At 48.8% G+C, this 18,167-nt stretch overlaps 1 protein-coding gene across 1 annotated transcript in view; it reads left to right on the forward strand.

The window, feature by feature from the left end:
• The window catches only part of LOC134540943 (uncharacterized), a 148,166-nt gene extending 145,752 nt beyond the window's left edge, over positions 1–2,414 (forward strand). The window contains exon 5 of the mRNA XM_063384028.1: positions 1,743–2,414. Within this exon, the coding sequence (XP_063240098.1) occupies positions 1,743–1,957 (215 nt within the window). The 3' untranslated portion in view covers positions 1,958–2,414. The remainder of the gene's footprint in view (positions 1–1,742) is intronic.
• The last annotated feature ends 15,753 nt before the right edge of the window (positions 2,415–18,167 follow it).

The raw sequence follows: 18,167 nt of genomic DNA on the forward strand, positions 1-18,167 counted from the left end.
CCCCTTCTTCCCCTCCCTGTCTCCCCCTCTACCCTTTACTGTCTCCCCCTATCCTTCTTCTTGTCACCCCTTCTACCCCTACCTGTCACTCCCTGTCTCCCCCTCTACCCCTTCCTATCTCCCCCTATCCACCTGATCAGCCACTCTACGCCTCCTTTTGACCTTATGGTCACAGAAACAAGTGGTCACGTAGTTTCATATATTTGTTCATGTATTTTTTACAAAAAAATATATGTGAGCGAGGCTTTTAGTACTTGCCCACGGTGTGCAACATCTGACCGCGACGTTCTCATGTTGCGAATACACTTTATAATACTCCAGTTTGTCACGCGCCGCCATCTTTGTCTCTTTTTTTCTTCTTCTCTGCCTGCAAGCCATTACTGCCAACCCCCAAACACTACGTACCCATTCATTCATGTCCGATGAAGTGGTATCAGCAAAAAATGAACATTATTGCCATTTGATATTAAGACATCTTGACTTTGATAACGAAAACCCCCAAACACTACGTACCCATTCATTCATGTCCGATGAAGTGGTATCAGCAAAAAATGAACATTATTGCCATTTGATATGAAGACATCTTGACTTTGATAACGAAATGCATAACCACACACCATGAAATTAAAGTTTATTTTTTAGTAGTTTTTTTTAATTGGAACATCGATTCGCGAAGGGAAAAAAATCGATGATGCTCCATCATTTTACTTAATAATCTGTGCGAGTAATTGGTTGCACCTGATGAAACCAAATAGTTGGGTATATGATCCAGTGTCGTCCAGGTGGCGGATGGCGGACATGTACACTGTAAAGCTGCTTTCTTTCCAGGTGATGGTCTTGGGTCGTGTTTGCGGCACATCGAGGCTGTATCCTAGTACATAGTGACACGCCCATAGCACGCACATTTCCTAAATCCCCTACCAAATACAGCCATAACGTGGAAGGACGCATTTCCAATGGATGAATAGTTACCGATTACTTTTACTGCTAGCACCACCTGTTGACAGTTGGTCGTACTAATGTTCATGTGGCCATTTTGAGTCGTGATATCAATGAATATTCAGCAAAACGTAAATAACGACCAATTAAAAAAAATAATGAAGTGTGGATGTCATTGTTAGCGACTAAAATAAAAAAAAATGTTATGAATATATTATAAAATAAATACTTATAATGAGCGTTAAATACTTATATATTACTGGTTAGTATGTTTATGTATATTAAAAGTCCAAAACGAATCATCATAGTACAAATGTCATAATACAAATGAGTTGACATTTTTCTATGATTTAACCTCCAATGCAGGTACAACAGATACACATATAAACAAACGGCCGCCATATTGGTACATGTAGTTTACAGATATCCCCCTCCCCGCTTCATCTCCATCGCCTATAATCAGATTTATGCTCAATCTGTATATTTCCCCAATCTCTGGTGTAAGTGCACATTAAAATTCACACTGCAATCTTAAATACTGGTGAAAATTGATCTTGTATCAATATATTGACGATCATGAAACTAAAGCTCTTAATAAACGATTAAACTTAATTTTTCGCTCAGATTTTTGTTGAAATATTTTCAGTTGTTAAAAAATTGTATAAACGTAAGTTAATGGAAGTAGATAAACAAATGAATATTCTTAAAAACATTTAAGATAGTAAAGTTTGACGGCTAATATTTTGGAGGTTATGTCATCCGTCGGTCGAGGTTGTTGACGTACGGGTGGTTGTTGTCCGCAGGTGACATGGAGATGTTCTACCGGAACTGCGTCACCAACGAGCCGGTGACGTACGACGCGGTGAGCCGCGCCACCAAGCTGAACGAGGAGCGGGTGTACACGTGCGACTCCCGGCTGTGCAACGGTGCGGCCGGACACCCGCCTGCCCGCCTTACCCACCTGCTCCTGGCGCTGTGTGCCGCCATCTTGTCGCTGCGACCGCGCTTCGGCTCGTAGGCGTCCGTCTGCGTGCCGAGCCTTGTGGGTTCGACAATCTGAGACATGCCGTCAGAACGGGAGACCTAAGATGCACATAAAGTTCTGCCAATCCCGATTACACCCGAACAATTCACCTTCGGCCAACTTCGGGATTTGTTTTATTTTTGCGCAGGAAAAATGAATTCAAATATTAAAAGTGGTCGGTTAGGTTAGCTACATTAAAACACTTCAAAACACTATGGACGGTTAGTTAGGTTAGTATAGCTACATTAAAATAAACAGAGAAATATAAATATATATAAATAAACCCGAGGTTGGCCGAAGGTGATTTGTTCGGGTGTAATCGGGAATGGCAGAACTTGATGTACATCTTGGGCTTCCCCGTCGAACAAGTCTTCAGGACCGTTCTACAACTGCACGGAGTCAGGTACGCATCACGTAAACGGGAGGCAGATCTTCGGGAACACACTCACTACTGCGTTGCCGCCGCCCGTCTCTCTGTGGGAGCTGAGGGGGAATATCTAGCGGGTTGCAGTGACGTGTATGTGGATTGAATGTCCGGTGGGCGCCAGGCTAGCCTGAACTAGACCATGAGATGAATCGTGGGTTCTTTCTGCCCCAGCGTGGTCCGCTAGATAAGTCGGCTTACGATGACGACGAACTTACTGTGTTGGTGCTGGATACGCCCTAAGCAATATAGGGGGTTGCATGCCTGGCTGATGGGATTACAAGAACACTGAAATTACACACGGGGACGTTTCTGAGTAACTTTATTAGTCGTTACTCACGAATGACAAGTTACGTTGGTACACGGTACAAGTTCCGGGTTACCCAATGAAAACACTAATTAATTATTACGCTACGATCTAACTCCGCGGCAGTCTTGCGGGTTAAAAGTTCACTGGAGGCGGCCAGTGCCGTATGTTACCATGGGGGGTCGCGTGATGGCGTTACGAAGCTTGGCGTTACAAATTATTCGCTCGTGATACCGGCAGGCATTTGCACGACATGTTAATTAAAAAGTTCACTGGAGACGGCCAGTACCGCAAGTGGAGCCAGTGGCGCAGTTGCACTCGATGCTCTTTAAGCCGGTCGGGATAGTCCCGGATCCGCGGAAAAAGGGCTCGGGGACACGTGGGCAGCTAATAAAAGGAAGTTTTGGGGTAATTACTCACATGGCAGAATGAGTGATCGTTGAATTCAAAGATGATGGCCGCTCACGGAACGTTAGTTGCGCCCCGGGCCTGAGCTTGGAGAAGACTGCCGGAAGATGGCCGCCGCGCGGGGTAGCTTCCGGGCTACCCCCACCACCCCGCGCCGCGCGCCAAGACACTTATATCACCTTACAACTATAAGTTTAAGTAAAAAAATCGTTCCAGGTACTTAATTACAAATTAGTATCTGGAAACTAATTGCTGAGGGCTTGATATATGACAAACTAGCAAGTAACTGTTTGAAAATATAAGTCAGTGGACGACTGTTGTTTACACGTAATTACACTGATGCGCATTGATTAACTAAGTAATTAAAGTGTTGGTGGTGATTGAAATTAACGGGACTGATCATTGTACTTATATTATGTTTATAAGTTATGCATCGAATTAGGTCCCGTGGCGGAGCTCTCACTTGACTCGTCCGGGGTTTGGAGAGGATGCGCTCCGAAAGGGCAACCTGCCACTGATCGGGTGAAACCGGCTTAAGGGTAGCGTCGGTACGACGTCAAACGCCCCCCCCTAGAGAAGCCCGGTTTTGCCGATTAGTCTCCGACGTCACTTGGTATCTTCAGCCAAATACAGCACTTGAACGTGTGCTGCATAGATATGGCGGCGCATGGGGACGCCGCCCCAATCCCTGCGATGTCAGCTGGGCCGGGAGGCGGCGTCGCGATGAACGAAGCGTTGGCGCACGGGGACGCTGCCTCAGTCCCTGCGAAGGCAGCGGGGCCGGGAGGCAACATCGCGGCGCATGGGGACGCCGCCCCAATCCCTGCGATGTCAGCTGGGCCGGGAGGCGGCGTCGCGATGAACGAAGCGGTGGCGCACGGGGACGCTGCCTCAGTCCCTGCGAAGGCAGCGGGGCCGGGAGGCAGCATCGCGGCGCATGGGGACGCCGCCCCAATCCCTGCGATGTCAGCTGGGCCGGGAGGCGGCGTCGCGATGAACGAAGCGTTGGCGCACGGGGACGCTGCCTCAGTCCCTGCGAAGGCAGCGGGGCCGGGAGGCAGCATCGCGGCGCATGGGGACGCCGCCCCAATCCCTGCGATGTCAGCTGGGCCGGGAGGCGGCGTCGCGATGAACGAAGCGGTGGCGCACGGGGACGCTGCCTCAGTCCCTGCGAAGGCAGCGGGGCCGGGAGGCAGCATCGCGGCGCATGGGGACGCCGCCCCAATCCCTGCGATGTCAGCTGGGCCGGGAGGCGGCGTCGCGATGAACGAAGCGTTGGCGCACGGGGACGCTGCCTCAGTCCCTGCGAAGGCAGCGGGGCCGGGAGGCAGCATCGCGGCGCATGGGGACGCCGCCCCAATCCCTGCGATGTCAGCTGGGCCGGGAGGCGGCGTCGCGATGAACGAAGCGGTGGCGCACGGGGACGCTGCCTCAGTCCCTGCGAAGGCAGCGGGGCCGGGAGGCAGCATCGCGGCGCATGGGGACGCCGCCCCAATCCCTGCGATGTCAGCTGGGCCGGGAGGCGGCGTCGCGATGAACGAAGCGGTGGCGCACGGGGACGCTGCCTCAGTCCCTGCGAAGGCAGCGGGGCCGGGAGGCAGCATCGCGGCGCATGGGGACGCCGCCCCAATCCCTGCGATGTCAGCTGGGCCGGGAGGCGGCGTCGCGACGCACGGCTCGCTGTCGTCTAGCACATAGTCCTGGAGCCACGTCGGCGGGTGGCGCTCCCGTCGTGGCCTATTCGTGCTCCGGCTGGAATCCCCGTCGGGGCCCATGAAGACCGTGGCCGGGTCGGATGGGGGGGTCCCGGGCGTTGGCGTCCCGGGGCCGGACGTGCCGAGCCGATTGTCCGTGCTGGTTCCCGGGCCGTCGCTTGGGCGTGTCACGCGGACTTCGCCTGTGGGACTCGTCATATTCCCGTCGGGGGCGCGGTCGGGGACACAGCCCCGACGCCGAGCAGGGCGGCGTCGTCTTCGGCGGGGGCGGTCTACTCTCTCGCCAGGCGACCCCTCGCCCCTCTGAGACGCGGGCCCAGCTCCGTGGCCTTCTTCGCCTGCCGTCGTGGGGGCGAAGCAGAGCCTCTTGGGGCGCGTGGTGCCCCGTTGAGCCCCTTGAGGGGTAACGGCCTGGTCCGGGGTTCCATTTGGGTTGGGGTGGGGCTCGTCCGCGGGGCCCATCCCATGCGGCGTCGGGCTCATGGTGGCCGGAGTTGTTTCATCGTCGTCTCGGGGTTCCACTGGGCCGTCGTCATCCGCTCCATCGGGCGGCGGGGCACCCGGTACGGCCGCTAGCCGGAGGTCGTCTCGATGAATTTTCCGGACATGGCGACCACCCAGGTTGATCCGGTACGAGGTCGCTCCCACGCGGCGTTGGACAACGTAGGGCCCCCGCCAACGGGGTGCGAGTCCGGCGCAGTAATTCCGCGGGGCGGTGGACAGCGGGTGGACCCGCACGAACACCAGGTCTCCCGTCCGTAGAGGGGGTGGTGCCCTGGTGGTCTGGGGGGTGATATGTTGGGTATACTGTTCCTGCTGTTGCCGGGCGGCATCATGTTCAGCTGTGCGCCGTTGGTCGCGTTCTCCCCCTCGCTCCTCGGGGTGGGGGACGCCGTGGGTGGCCCACTCGCCGGGCAGAGGGAGGTTGTGGCCCTGTACCATCTCCGCAGGTGTCATGCCGGTGGCGGCGTTCACGCGCCTCCGGACGCAGAAGAGCGCGTCGGCGACGTGGCTGTCCCACTGAGCATGATCGTCCCCGAGGCGGAGTCGTAGCTGGATCTTGAGCTCTTGGTTCCGGCGCTCAGTGGGGTTCGCCCTTGGATGGTAGGAGGGCGTCGTGTGGTGGTCGATGTGGGCCTCACGACACCAGTCCCTCCAACGTGCACCCAGGAACTGGCTGCCGTTGTCCGTCAGTGCGGATTGGGGGTAGCCCCAACGAGGAAGGAACTCGCGGGTCAGTAGGCCGATGATGGTTGCCGCCCGGGAGTTGCCGCAGGGGTAGGCCTCGGTCCACCTGGTGAACATGTCCGTGATGACGATCAGGAACCGTTTGCCACGTGGTGAGCGCGGGTAGGGCCCCATCACGTCGAGGGCGATGGTCTGGAATGGCGTCGACGGTAGGCGGGGTTGTTGTTGTTGCACCCCGTCCCCACGCCGAGCCTTGCGCTGCTGGCAGACCTCGCACCCCTTGATGTATTCACGGACGTCCCGAGCTACCCCGGGCCAGTGGTAGTACTGCCCGATGGCCCGGTGGGTCTGATCTGCCCCCGGATGTCCCGCGAGGTCGTGGTCATGGTGAAACAGCAACACGGCCTCGCGGGCCTCCGGTGGCACGTAGGTCCTCCATGTTCCCGTCGGGTCGGGAGACCTATTCATTATCCTGTCCCCTTGGAGGAGCCAGGTCGTCTGCCCCACTCTCTCGGCCGATTGCCGACGGCGGTGGGCATCAGGAGATCGCTGTTGGGCCTCTAAGACGCGGCGGTCTACGTCGGCGGCCGTGTTCGGAGGCGCGTCGTCCGTGGCCTCGCCTACGATGTTCTGAGCGTAGGCGGGTTGTTGGGCGCCTCGTGCCGTGGCGTAGTCTGGGGGCAGGACGTCTTCCCAGTCGTGGTCATCCACCACCCCTTCGCTGGTGTCGGGTTCACGGGAGAGCAGGTCGGGGAGCTGGTTCTCGACGCCGGGCACGTGCTCAACGACGAAGTCGAAGGACTGTAGGAGCAGTGCCCAGCGGATCAGTTTCCCCTTCCGCCCCTGCATGGTATGCAGCCAGGTGAGGCAGCGGTTGTCCGTGCGGAGCGTAAACGGACGGCCCTCCAGGTGTGGGCGGTACTTCTTAATCGCCCACACGACGGCGAGACATTCCTGTTCGTTGCTGTGGTAGCGTGTTTCGGCTGCCCCAAACTTAGCGCTAGCATAGTCCACTATTTGCCGCTCCCCTTGGTCGTCGACCTGGAACAGTACAGCGCCGGTTCCGAGGGCGCTGGCGTCGGTCTGTAGGACCAAGGGCCGGTCAGGGTCTATGCGCGCTAGTGTGTGGCATCGGGTGAACTCCTGTTTTATCTCGTCGAAGGCCAGTTGGGCGGGCGGGGTCCATCGATAACGAGTCTGGGGCGACAACAAGTCTGTAAGCGGCGCGATCCGTTGCGAAAAATTAGGTATATAGTTTCGCAGCCAGTTGATAAGACCGACGAATTGCTGTAGCCGTTTGCGCGTGCGTGGCACTTCCGCTTCAGCTATCTGCCGGAGATGACCCGGTTGTGGCCTGTTGCCGTCCTCGCTAACTATGTGTCCCAGAAAATCGACTTCGGTCGCCCCAATGTGGCACTTTGCGGGATTAGCGGTCAAGTGATTGGTGGCCAGTCTCTCCATCACCAGCGCCAGATGTCGACAGTGGTCCTCCCACGACTCCGAGAACACGATGACGTCATCTAAGTATGCCAGGGCGAACTCCCCGATGTAGCCCTCCAGGACCCTGGTCATCATGGTCTGGAAGGTGGCTGGGGCGCACTTCAGTCCGAAGGGCATGGCTCGGAACTGGAATCGGCGTCCGTCGGGTACCGTGAACGCCGTTTTTTCCCGGTCCTCGCGCCGTATCGGCACCTGCCAGTAACCGGACTTTAAGTCTAGCGTGCTGAATACACACGCTTTCCCCAGTCCGGCCACGGCGGCCTCGACGCTGATTTGAGGGGGCGGGGCACTAACAGTGACGGCGTTCAGGGGGCGGAAGTCGACGCAGAACCGGTTCGTACCGTCCTTCTTGGAGGCCAGAACGACACAGGAGTTGTAGGCACTGTGTGATGGCTCGATAACGCCGCTCAGTAGCATCTCAGTGACTTGTTCTCGGATGGCTCGCTGTTCGTGGAAACCATAACCTCGTGGTGGGTCGTACACTGGTTGATCAGAGGTGGTCGGGATACGGTGTTCTGCCACCGTGGTGCGTCTCAACGGGCCTGTTGTCATGAAGACGCCCGGTCGTCCCGACAGCACTCGGTTTATGTCGGCCTGGTGTTGTGGAGGGACATTATGACGGATGTCGGCTAACGTCGTGATGGTGCCTTCCGGCACGGGCGTCTGTCCCATAGCGTAAGCCACGTAGCGTTCCGTCCGGCCCAGGTTGAGTCGGGCATGACGTAGCTCAAGCACGGCGTCCTGGTCAATTAACCACGGCATGCCCAGCACGACCTCCTCGTTCAGATCCTGCACTACAATGGCCTTTACCCTGGTGTCGAGCTCCCGTAGGCTTACCTTGATATCCGCGCGGCCGATCATCCGTCCGGTGTGGGCGGTGGTGGCCAGGCGTAGTTCGCCCTGCTCCGGGTGCATTGTGCCAGGCGGCACCAGGTTGGGGCGCACGAAGACCGCACTTGCTCCGGTGTCGATCAGTGCGGTGGCTGGGTGTCCGTTGACCTCCACGAGCACACGCATAAGACCGGCGGGCAGGCTGTGCAGTTGCCCCAGGGTCGGTAGGGGTTGATGGGCGCTCGGCGGGACAGCTGGTGCCACGGCCGGGGGACTCAGTAATGGTCCCCCCGGGGCCCGTTTCCCGACATGGTGGGGGCGAACGGGGGTGTCTGTCGCTGCGGGGGCGGGTCCGGTCGTGCTGTGGGTGGCGGTGGGCCGGGTGAGTCGTTCCTCCGGGGGCAGTCGTTGTGCCAATGGAACGTGCCGCGCGGGCAACCTAACCTGCACTGGGGGGCCCGGGCTTCGGTTACCCTAACGTCTGGCGCTCGTCCGGCTGTCCCGCGTGACTGCTCCTCGTGCCCGCGAACATCTTGCGTCGCCTGAGGCGGTGGGGGTAGTATCGAAGGTCGTCGCGGGGTCGTGGACGCCTGATGACGCTGGTTCCCGGCGCCGAGGTTGTTTTCCGTGGCCTGTGCTTGTCGAGCATAGTCCACGACGGACGTGGTTTGGTATAGCCGCATGAATGGCTGTAGGTCGTCCCTAAGCAGTTTGGTCACGACTGGCAGTGCTTGGGCGGGATCCTGGTTAGGCGAAATTCGCCGAAACAGCCTGATCTTATTGGCTACGAATGCCTCCGCATCTTCACCCTCTCGCTGTCTAACCCCATAAAACTGCGCCGAGCAGTCTATGAGTGGGCATCCGGTATCGAACCGGTGCGTAAAGCTGTCGGCGAATTCGGACCACGGCATTCCGAAGCGCCCCCACCTGGTCCACCAAGTCCGCGCCGCGCCGCGTAGCTGCCCGCTGGCCCTCTCCGCCCATTCGGCAGGGTGTGTGCCATTATGCGTTAGCCGCGATGTGCATTGTTCGAGAAACATGCTTGGGTCCTCGTGTGGGGCCCCTCCGAATTCGGGTAGCGACATCGCCTGGCCAGTGCTCGGTCGTGCGAGTGTGGTCACCGTGGCCCAGTCAGGTATGTACCGCGTGGTGTCTTGTAACTGGGGCACGTGTTCGGCGTGATTTGCCGCTGGGCAAACAGCCGTCGCTCCGGGCGCGGTGAGTCCGTTGTTAACTTGTGTCGTGGGTTCCGTTTTCCCCTTTCCACTTAGGAATTGTACCCAGGCGGGTTCCGGTCCGGTTAATAAATCCATATTAGCCGGTAATCCGCCGCCCTGGTATGACATGATGTCTAGTGTTAACACGTAACTTTCGTCTCGTATGCGTGGCCGTGTGATGACACGCACTGTACGTGCCTGTTTTGTTGCGTGTCCGCGTGCGCGCTACGCCGGGTCGCGAGCTAGGTGCCCGGACTGTCGCATATAACAGAGGCCGATAATGGTGGCAGCTGGAGCTGCGCGCGCCGATCCAAATCGTCGGTGGAAGGGGCTGCCGCGCCGGCTGTGTGAAGCGAAGAGCGAGAACGAACGGTGGGCAGGAGGAATGCCCGGAACACCGCACAAAGCAGAGAGCGAAACGGTCGCCGCGGAGTGGGGGTAGTGTGACGTCGCCCGCCCGCGTCGCACGTCCTGCTGGAATGTTGAATCTTGAGGGGGTGGGGGGTGGAAAAACCTTTGTCTGCCTTCCACGTCACGCCCGCGACTATTCGCCCTTCGCTTTCTAAAAATGGTCGTTCTCCGTCGTAATTTCCTACTTTTCCTGCGAATTTTTCGAATTTTTCTGATTTCGTTTTTCTTGTCACGCACCACGCAGGGGCGCCATTTGCCGCCGCCCGTCTCTCTGTGGGAGCTGAGGGGGAATATCTAGCGGGTTGCAGTGACGTGTATGTGGATTGAATGTCCGGTGGGCGCCAGGCTAGCCTGAACTAGACCATGAGATGAATCGTGGGTTCTTTCTGCCCCAGCGTGGTCCGCTAGATAAGTCGGCTTACGATGACGACGAACTTACTGTGTTGGTGCTGGATACGCCCTAAGCAATATAGGGGGTTGCATGCCTGGCTGATGGGATTACAAGAACACTGAAATTACACACGGGGACGTTTCTGAGTAACTTTATTAGTCGTTACTCACGAATGACAAGTTACGTTGGTACACGGTACAAGTTCCGGGTTACCCAATGAAAACACTAATTAATTATTACGCTACGATCTAACTCCGCGGCAGTCTTGCGGGTTAAAAGTTCACTGGAGGCGGCCAGTGCCGTATGTTACCATGGGGGGTCGCGTGATGGCGTTACGAAGCTTGGCGTTACAAATTATTCGCTCGTGATACCGGCAGGCATTTGCACGACATGTTAATTAAAAAGTTCACTGGAGACGGCCAGTACCGCAAGTGGAGCCAGTGGCGCAGTTGCACTCGATGCTCTTTAAGCCGGTCGGGATAGTCCCGGATCCGCGGAAAAAGGGCTCGGGGACACGTGGGCAGCTAATAAAAGGAAGTTTTGGGGTAATTACTCACATGGCAGAATGAGTGATCGTTGAATTCAAAGATGATGGCCGCTCACGGAACGTTAGTTGCGCCCCGGGCCTGAGCTTGGAGAAGACTGCCGGAAGATGGCCGCCGCGCGGGGTAGCTTCCGGGCTACCCCCACCACCCCGCGCCGCGCGCCAAGACACTTATATCACCTTACAACTATAAGTTTAAGTAAAAAAATCGTTCCAGGTACTTAATTACAAATTAGTATCTGGAAACTAATTGCTGAGGGCTTGATATATGACAAACTAGCAAGTAACTGTTTGAAAATATAAGTCAGTGGACGACTGTTGTTTACACGTAATTACACTGATGCGCATTGATTAACTAAGTAATTAAAGTGTTGGTGGTGATTGAAATTAACGGGACTGATCATTGTACTTATATTATGTTTATAAGTTATGCATCGAATTAGGTCCCGTGGCGGAGCTCTCACTTGACTCGTCCGGGGTTTGGAGAGGATGCGCTCCGAAAGGGCAACCTGCCACTGATCGGGTGAAACCGGCTTAAGGGTAGCGTCGGTACGACGTCAGCGTCTACTGCTTCGTAATGCACGGAAACCTAACAAACGGATAACCATTCATGTTTGTTTTCAAAATTACGAAATACTTTAAATTCATAGAACAATTTTAAACGTATTTAGAACGTAAAAAAAACATGGCTAACACTGCAGCCAAGTACCTACCTACTCGGCTTATGTTGGTCGCACGGGACAATATAAACGGAAGAACTACCGTAAGCGTTCCTTACGTGTCCGTTGCCCGTTTGCCCACTGTTGTGGAAACTCTGTTCTGCGAGATCCGTCTTGCGTTTACGTGATCCCGTCTCCGCTTCCGTGTCGTTAGGAACGGCCTCAGGCTGGTAACCACGCACACTACGCGCAGGATGTCCGAGACTCCTGAACCACAGACTACAGGCAGATACATACTACACAGTGGGAGTATTAACGAGTCCACCATTGAACTGCTAATTTGCCCGCAGAACTGTATAATGATGTCAGGATGGATGGCAGTAGTCGAGGTTATTAAGGGGCCCCGCCTAGCCAGGGGTGTGTTTGTGTTAGCAAGGCTGGTGCTTCTAGTGCAGTACCTATCGCCTCTAAGCACAAGTCTGTAGACTGGCTCACAATCTTCTCGTGTGCATGGAGCAATAACTGTAACACACGGCAGGGAAATTGAGATAACGGGGTAATGCAAATGTCACGAGTGCTTTCAGGAGTCTGTACCTAGTGTTTCATTCCTATAAATAATAATGAAAACCTGGGTTTTAACCATTTTCACTCAACCTGAAAACATATTTTAAAAAACTAAAATACAGAATAATCATCCACCATCACTCTTATTATAATCTTAAATAGTTTTCGCAAAACAATACCACACTTGATATTTCGAGTTTTCAAATCACTTAGTTTTTTTCTGAAGCTCTGCACACTGTATTTGTGCCCACGCAGGCTGGACCCTTAAAACTCGTGTCCTTTGCATGTCCGAGTTTCAGTTCAGTACATCTCGAGTGCATACAACTATGTTCGGTGACAAGGTACTTCTTTTCATTTAACATTTCTACGAATACACGTGTGTTGGTGTACATACCCACGTGGATTTTTTTGATATCAGTTGAATAGTATGAATGTTCTGATGACACTTCATGAGTCAATGATGGCATCATGCATAGGTTACAAGACTCAATGTCTTGAATCAGGGAATTGTAGAATACTGATCAGATAGATGGCGGAGCCAAGAAACATTAAGTTACATTTCTATGGTGCCTCATTAAAAGCACATAACTTATGAATAATTGATCATTAAAATAAATAACTTTAGTTACATAAAAACCAAGACTAATAAATTTGTATTTATACTATTTTACTACTTCTTTATTAAATTCAACGAAATAAACACACAAATACAAGTGAATCACAAGTACACATGTCGTACAAAGGCCATCCAGAAGTATATCAATGAGCACAGAACCAACTGTTCTGGTTTAGTATTTTGTACCTTGCAGCGAAAGAACTACAAGTATTTAAGTAGTCGGCAAAGGTAGACCCAAACAGTTCTGTTCACTGGCATGTGGAACTATGTACCTGCTGAGTCTGTGGATGTCTTGCGCGCAGTGTGTGTCTCCACGAACACGACAATAAAGGGCCTGTGATGGACAACGTGTTAACAGGAGGAGCTGTGTGTTCGAGACGCTGAAAACTGTTGTCGGCGACGTTGGCATATTTCGCGTGGTGCTCAGTACCCTAGATCATCATGTTGAGTCATTCTAAATGATGTTTTATTTTTAAAGTAATCTTAGTGCTTCAAAGACTTTATCATGCAGTGTGTCAGTGGTGATTAACAGGCAGTAGTTTTTGTTCTTGAATGTCAGTATGCGACTGTGCATTTCCTAATGAAACAGTATCTACACAGGATCATTTGAGCGTGGATTGGAATTTTCAATAGAAAGTCTCGCTATTTTTTTTTTTTTTAGCAAATGATAAAATATTTTTTCAACAATATTGTTTACAACTCTAAAAAAATATTAGTATGTTGAGTTCACAATGATTCAAGAGGTGAAACCATTTTGAACAAACCAAATTCACGTCGGCAGGCATAACTAACAAACGTTACCAGATAAAGAGACGTTGAAGTAACATTTTTATTATATATATAAAAATATTTATTCACTCTCTAGGGCTTACCAAGTATTTTCAAATATGTACAAACTAATAAATTGAGCAATAATAATTGCACTCAATTATAATTTTTGTGTTAATGGTAAGGAGACATATTTTTAAAATCTAACGGTATGTAATCATAATAAGTGAAATTGTTGTGCAATAATAAACATTCCATTCCTTTTCTCCTGAAATGACTTTGCACAGTTATTAGTTTCCTCGTCAGTAGTACATGACACTTAAAATTCACGCTATTTAATCTTGTGCTACTGATTGCTGCTATTTTTCATGTTTTTTTTTTAAACTTTAGATATTATGCTGATATTTGCTTAGTTTTTAATAAGTATTATAATGCAAATTTTGTAAAATGTGTAATTAGGTTAAATAAATATGTTAAAAAAAATTGAGATATTATAAGTACACTGTTGTTGAAATACAAGAACCAAATTGTTTTAAATTATACTTGTTAAAATAAATTGATGTGTATTTTCATGTGGGGTAGTTTTCTTACTCTAGTAATTTTCCACAGTATTTCTTTGCTGTCCAGTTGGCTGAGTATTAATGGTAACAAACATTAGCAACTAGCAATGTATTTTTATACTGTAGTTTAGGTCGATTCTAGACACATACTTAAATATCAGTGAGGTTTTCCCCCCCTCATTTGTATAATGTTAAAATATGTGCTGCTGCAGTATCATAACTGTTGTCATTGTTTTGTATACCTACTGGTTCAGGTGACTTTTGCCAAAAGAAGAATTTTTTGTCTAGAAAATTTAACAATGTTTTATAGCTGCTGACTTTATAAAGATACGCATTTAATAACAACTTGGATTTTTTTCAAGTGAGAAATGGGGCAGATGATGGGTGGGTAACAGGATTGTAACGAATGAAACATGTAATACGTATAAAATTAATTTGGTTTAAAATCATTTAGGGACCTTCCCAGCAGAGGACTGTATAACAATACTTTGAGCGCGGGCGTCAAGTTGAATACTAAGGGCTCAATTCAGAGACGTTTTTACAATGCTGTGCATTTCTGTAGAAGTGCGAAATATATATCATATATTTGTGTTTGACAGTTTTTATCAATAAACTGTTTTATGACTTTCTCACAATTTATGGTATTTAAAATTTATCCCACACAGTTCTGATCAAGACATCACAATGTCACCTGAACCTGTATAGTTAACAAATAGATAGTTGCTTTCTTGCATTGCAGTGTTCCAGAGGATAAATGATAGTCGCAAGAGATGTGTGTGAGGGGAAAAAAAGGAATCTGTTTTCTTCCACATACACACGTTTAAAACTAAAAGGGATCATTAATGCTTTAAACATGATATTAGAGTAGCAAATGTTGGTATTTTGATGGCTTGCTTTTAATGGTAAGGTAAGTTGGTGTCAATTAAAATTTCTTGAATCCAAGTAGTAGAACTAGACCAATGTATATGTTCAGAACTTTTCTCAATGATCTTTGGTGCAAACAGTACAAAAAAATTCATCTGAACTAGCAGTTTCTGAACATGAAAAACTGGTTTACATTGATTTTAAAAAGTTAACTAAAATATTATTTTTTTTTAAATGTCATGAACCTAGTTATATGAGTCATTCGTTTATCCAGTTTTATTTTTACTGAAAACTAAAATTTGAGAGTGCAGTTAGTAATCTGCCTGTCAATGGCAGTTAACGACTGTGGATTTTAAGCCTGACCAATGGAGGTACACTTATTCCTGTTCCGCCAGTTTGCGCTCAGACAGCGCGATACGTAGAGCTGTGCAGTGTTGCTTCGAGGAAGCCATAGTGATTATGATGTGATAAGCTGTCCTTTCAGTTATCAAAAAATTCACCAATATATGCTGTCAATATCGACATCATAAAACACTGGTGTGCTGGAAAAATGTCTCTGCGAAATCAACTTTGTAAATGTTGACTTCCAACACCGACACAGCAAAACTTGGCTAGTAACAACACTTTTCTGTGAAATTAACGCCGGAAAAATTAAACTGTAAGGAAAGTGGAGAAAAAAAAACTTTTTGCTAAGAAAATAGTGTACTACATTAAAAAAATTTCTTGAACATTTAATTTATAATTTATAGTCAAACATTACTAATTCACCGGAGGTTGGGGTTTGTAAAAAAAGCATTATTTTTGTGGTTGCGCTCGCAACTGACGGAAACACGGTTCTCAAACTGCTAGCTCATCAGTTCGGTGAGGCACCTAGGCTACCCGTTATCTGTGCACGGAACACCAAGTTGTTAACAGTTCAGAATGTTTTATAAGTGTTACCATATCCTAGTCCTTAGCACTATTCAAGCACATTGCGTGATGTGCTGTCTAGCACAAGTCACTATCTGTGTGTGTGTGTGTTTGTACATGATCCACAATTTACTATATTATCTGTAACATGAATGTATTTTGTTGGGTGATAAAATAAAATATTTTATTAATTGTAATTGTTTTATTGTGGGATACCTTGATTGAAGATTTTTCACCAGTTCTGTTCAGATCCAACACACAGAAATATTTGTAATATTAAATACAAGCACTTCTAAAATATTCTATTTAAAATTCATGCAATATTTTCTACGAGAAAAGTACGCATAATGCATCAGTAGAGTTCAGATGGAGCATTCTGCGCATGATTGGGTCTCTCCACTGTAACACTCCCGACCTCCGGATGGCTCAAAATTGGTCTAGGGTGCACCTACATAAACCTTTAATAGTTTTATCGAATGTTTAAATTCCCAAAACTGTTACTGTCGACGATTGATTACTGAAATTACGGGCACAAACAGAGTTCAACGGGTTTTTTTACTAGTCCTTTTAAGAAAATTCACAACTCTCACCGGCTGCCATTTTCCGATCAAAAACACAGTTCTCAGCTCCTTACAACACAAACATCTCAAATACTGCTTGCTCTCTTTTCTGCTTGCACTGAAACGTCCGCCAATAAATTTTTTAATAAATACCATAATTCCCTTTCTGTTAGTCTACACTCTCTTCCTCGGGCCATTGGCCGGTCTCAGTATTTCAGCCCCATGACCACACAACTATTCCATGGCTGCCCTTCTCTTCGAAGAAACACAAAGGTGCCTGCATGATGTAATTTCACCACTAATCACAAAAATTCCCAGAAAAAATATCAGCCAATACTGGTGCATGGAAACATCATTTCAACCACATCACGAGTCATTCTAGTGCACAAGTACATATATCTCTCTCTCTAATACATACGCAACTGCCAAACTATCGCATCAGTTAACATTCAGGCAAAGCACCCAGGGGTGACATTTTCACAACAAAGTAAACAAACCATCATATATAAATGAATATATACATTTATGACAGCTGTTATTTACATCAAACCTACCAGTAAACCTTTAACCAAGTATTATTTGTGATAAAAAAAAAACTAACAAATCTTTAATAGTCACTTACAGAGTGGGGAGAACAGTGGTCTATTTTTTCACTTACTCTGTTTGTCTCCCCGCCATTCTGTACTCAGCCACCGCTCAGTTATTGCCACTATCACTTGAACACTTGAGCGAATTGATGCCAGAACATACATGTTACATACGCGTTAAAAAGGAATAATCATCAACCAGCTGTTACGAGGTTTACAAAACTAGTTGCTGCGTTGAAGTATCAACGTCTTTAAATTCAGTCCAACACTGTAACTGACCTTTAACGTAGCCTTTTCCCCCTAAGCATCTTTCTTAATAAACATCATTGAAATAAACTCAAGTTACATTACAATAAATTACAAACCACCCAAAACTAAAATTGTTTACCAAACTTAACAAACAGAAATACTCTAGGTTTCCAATACCACCGTAATATTAAAACTACCTTGACTAAAAACATAAAATAATGTAATAAAAATGTTACCCAAATTAAAACAAAAATTATAATAACTTGAATAAAGGCCTAGAGCAACGTGGGACCAGCCACCCGGAGTAAATAAGTAAACAAAGATTTCACTCCCAGGTTAAACATAATTCCTTAATTTTTTTCCTCTGAAATTGATCACTAATGATTCTCTTACTACCAACCACACAGCATAAAACCAAAGAAATTTAGTTTTGTCCAGAATTATATCGGGATCTATGTTATTAGAATTCTTAGGGTGCCACATCAAGGTCTCTTTAATACATTTATACATTTTAATAAAAATATTGTCTAATATGTATTTTAGTGTCTTAGTATTCGTGACATTAAAATTAAGGATTTTTTTAGATTTTATTATAGGTGGTACGTGGTGTTCGTTGGTGGTTTAAAACGACGTTAGGTTAACCTAGTTGTTTCACAATACATAACAATCTTTGGCTCTCAAAATCGCGACACTAAGTTACATAAATGCCCATATAATGCAACAAACACAAAATTGGCTTTATTTGAAGTGGTAGCTACAAACACCGCAAATTGGAATATATTGTTAACTAGTGCCTTCAAGAATCAACCGATACATTCAAACGCACACGGTAACAAAAACTAACATAAATGTTGGTATTCAAACACAAACGTTACACATTATTTAATAGTTAATGCCTCCTATTTTATTTTTAATATATGTACATATATTAG

Source organism: Bacillus rossius, chromosome 17 (genome assembly GCF_032445375.1).
Source record: "Bacillus rossius redtenbacheri isolate Brsri chromosome 17, Brsri_v3, whole genome shotgun sequence".
Classification (NCBI taxonomy): Eukaryota; Metazoa; Arthropoda; class Insecta; order Phasmatodea; family Bacillidae; genus Bacillus; species Bacillus rossius.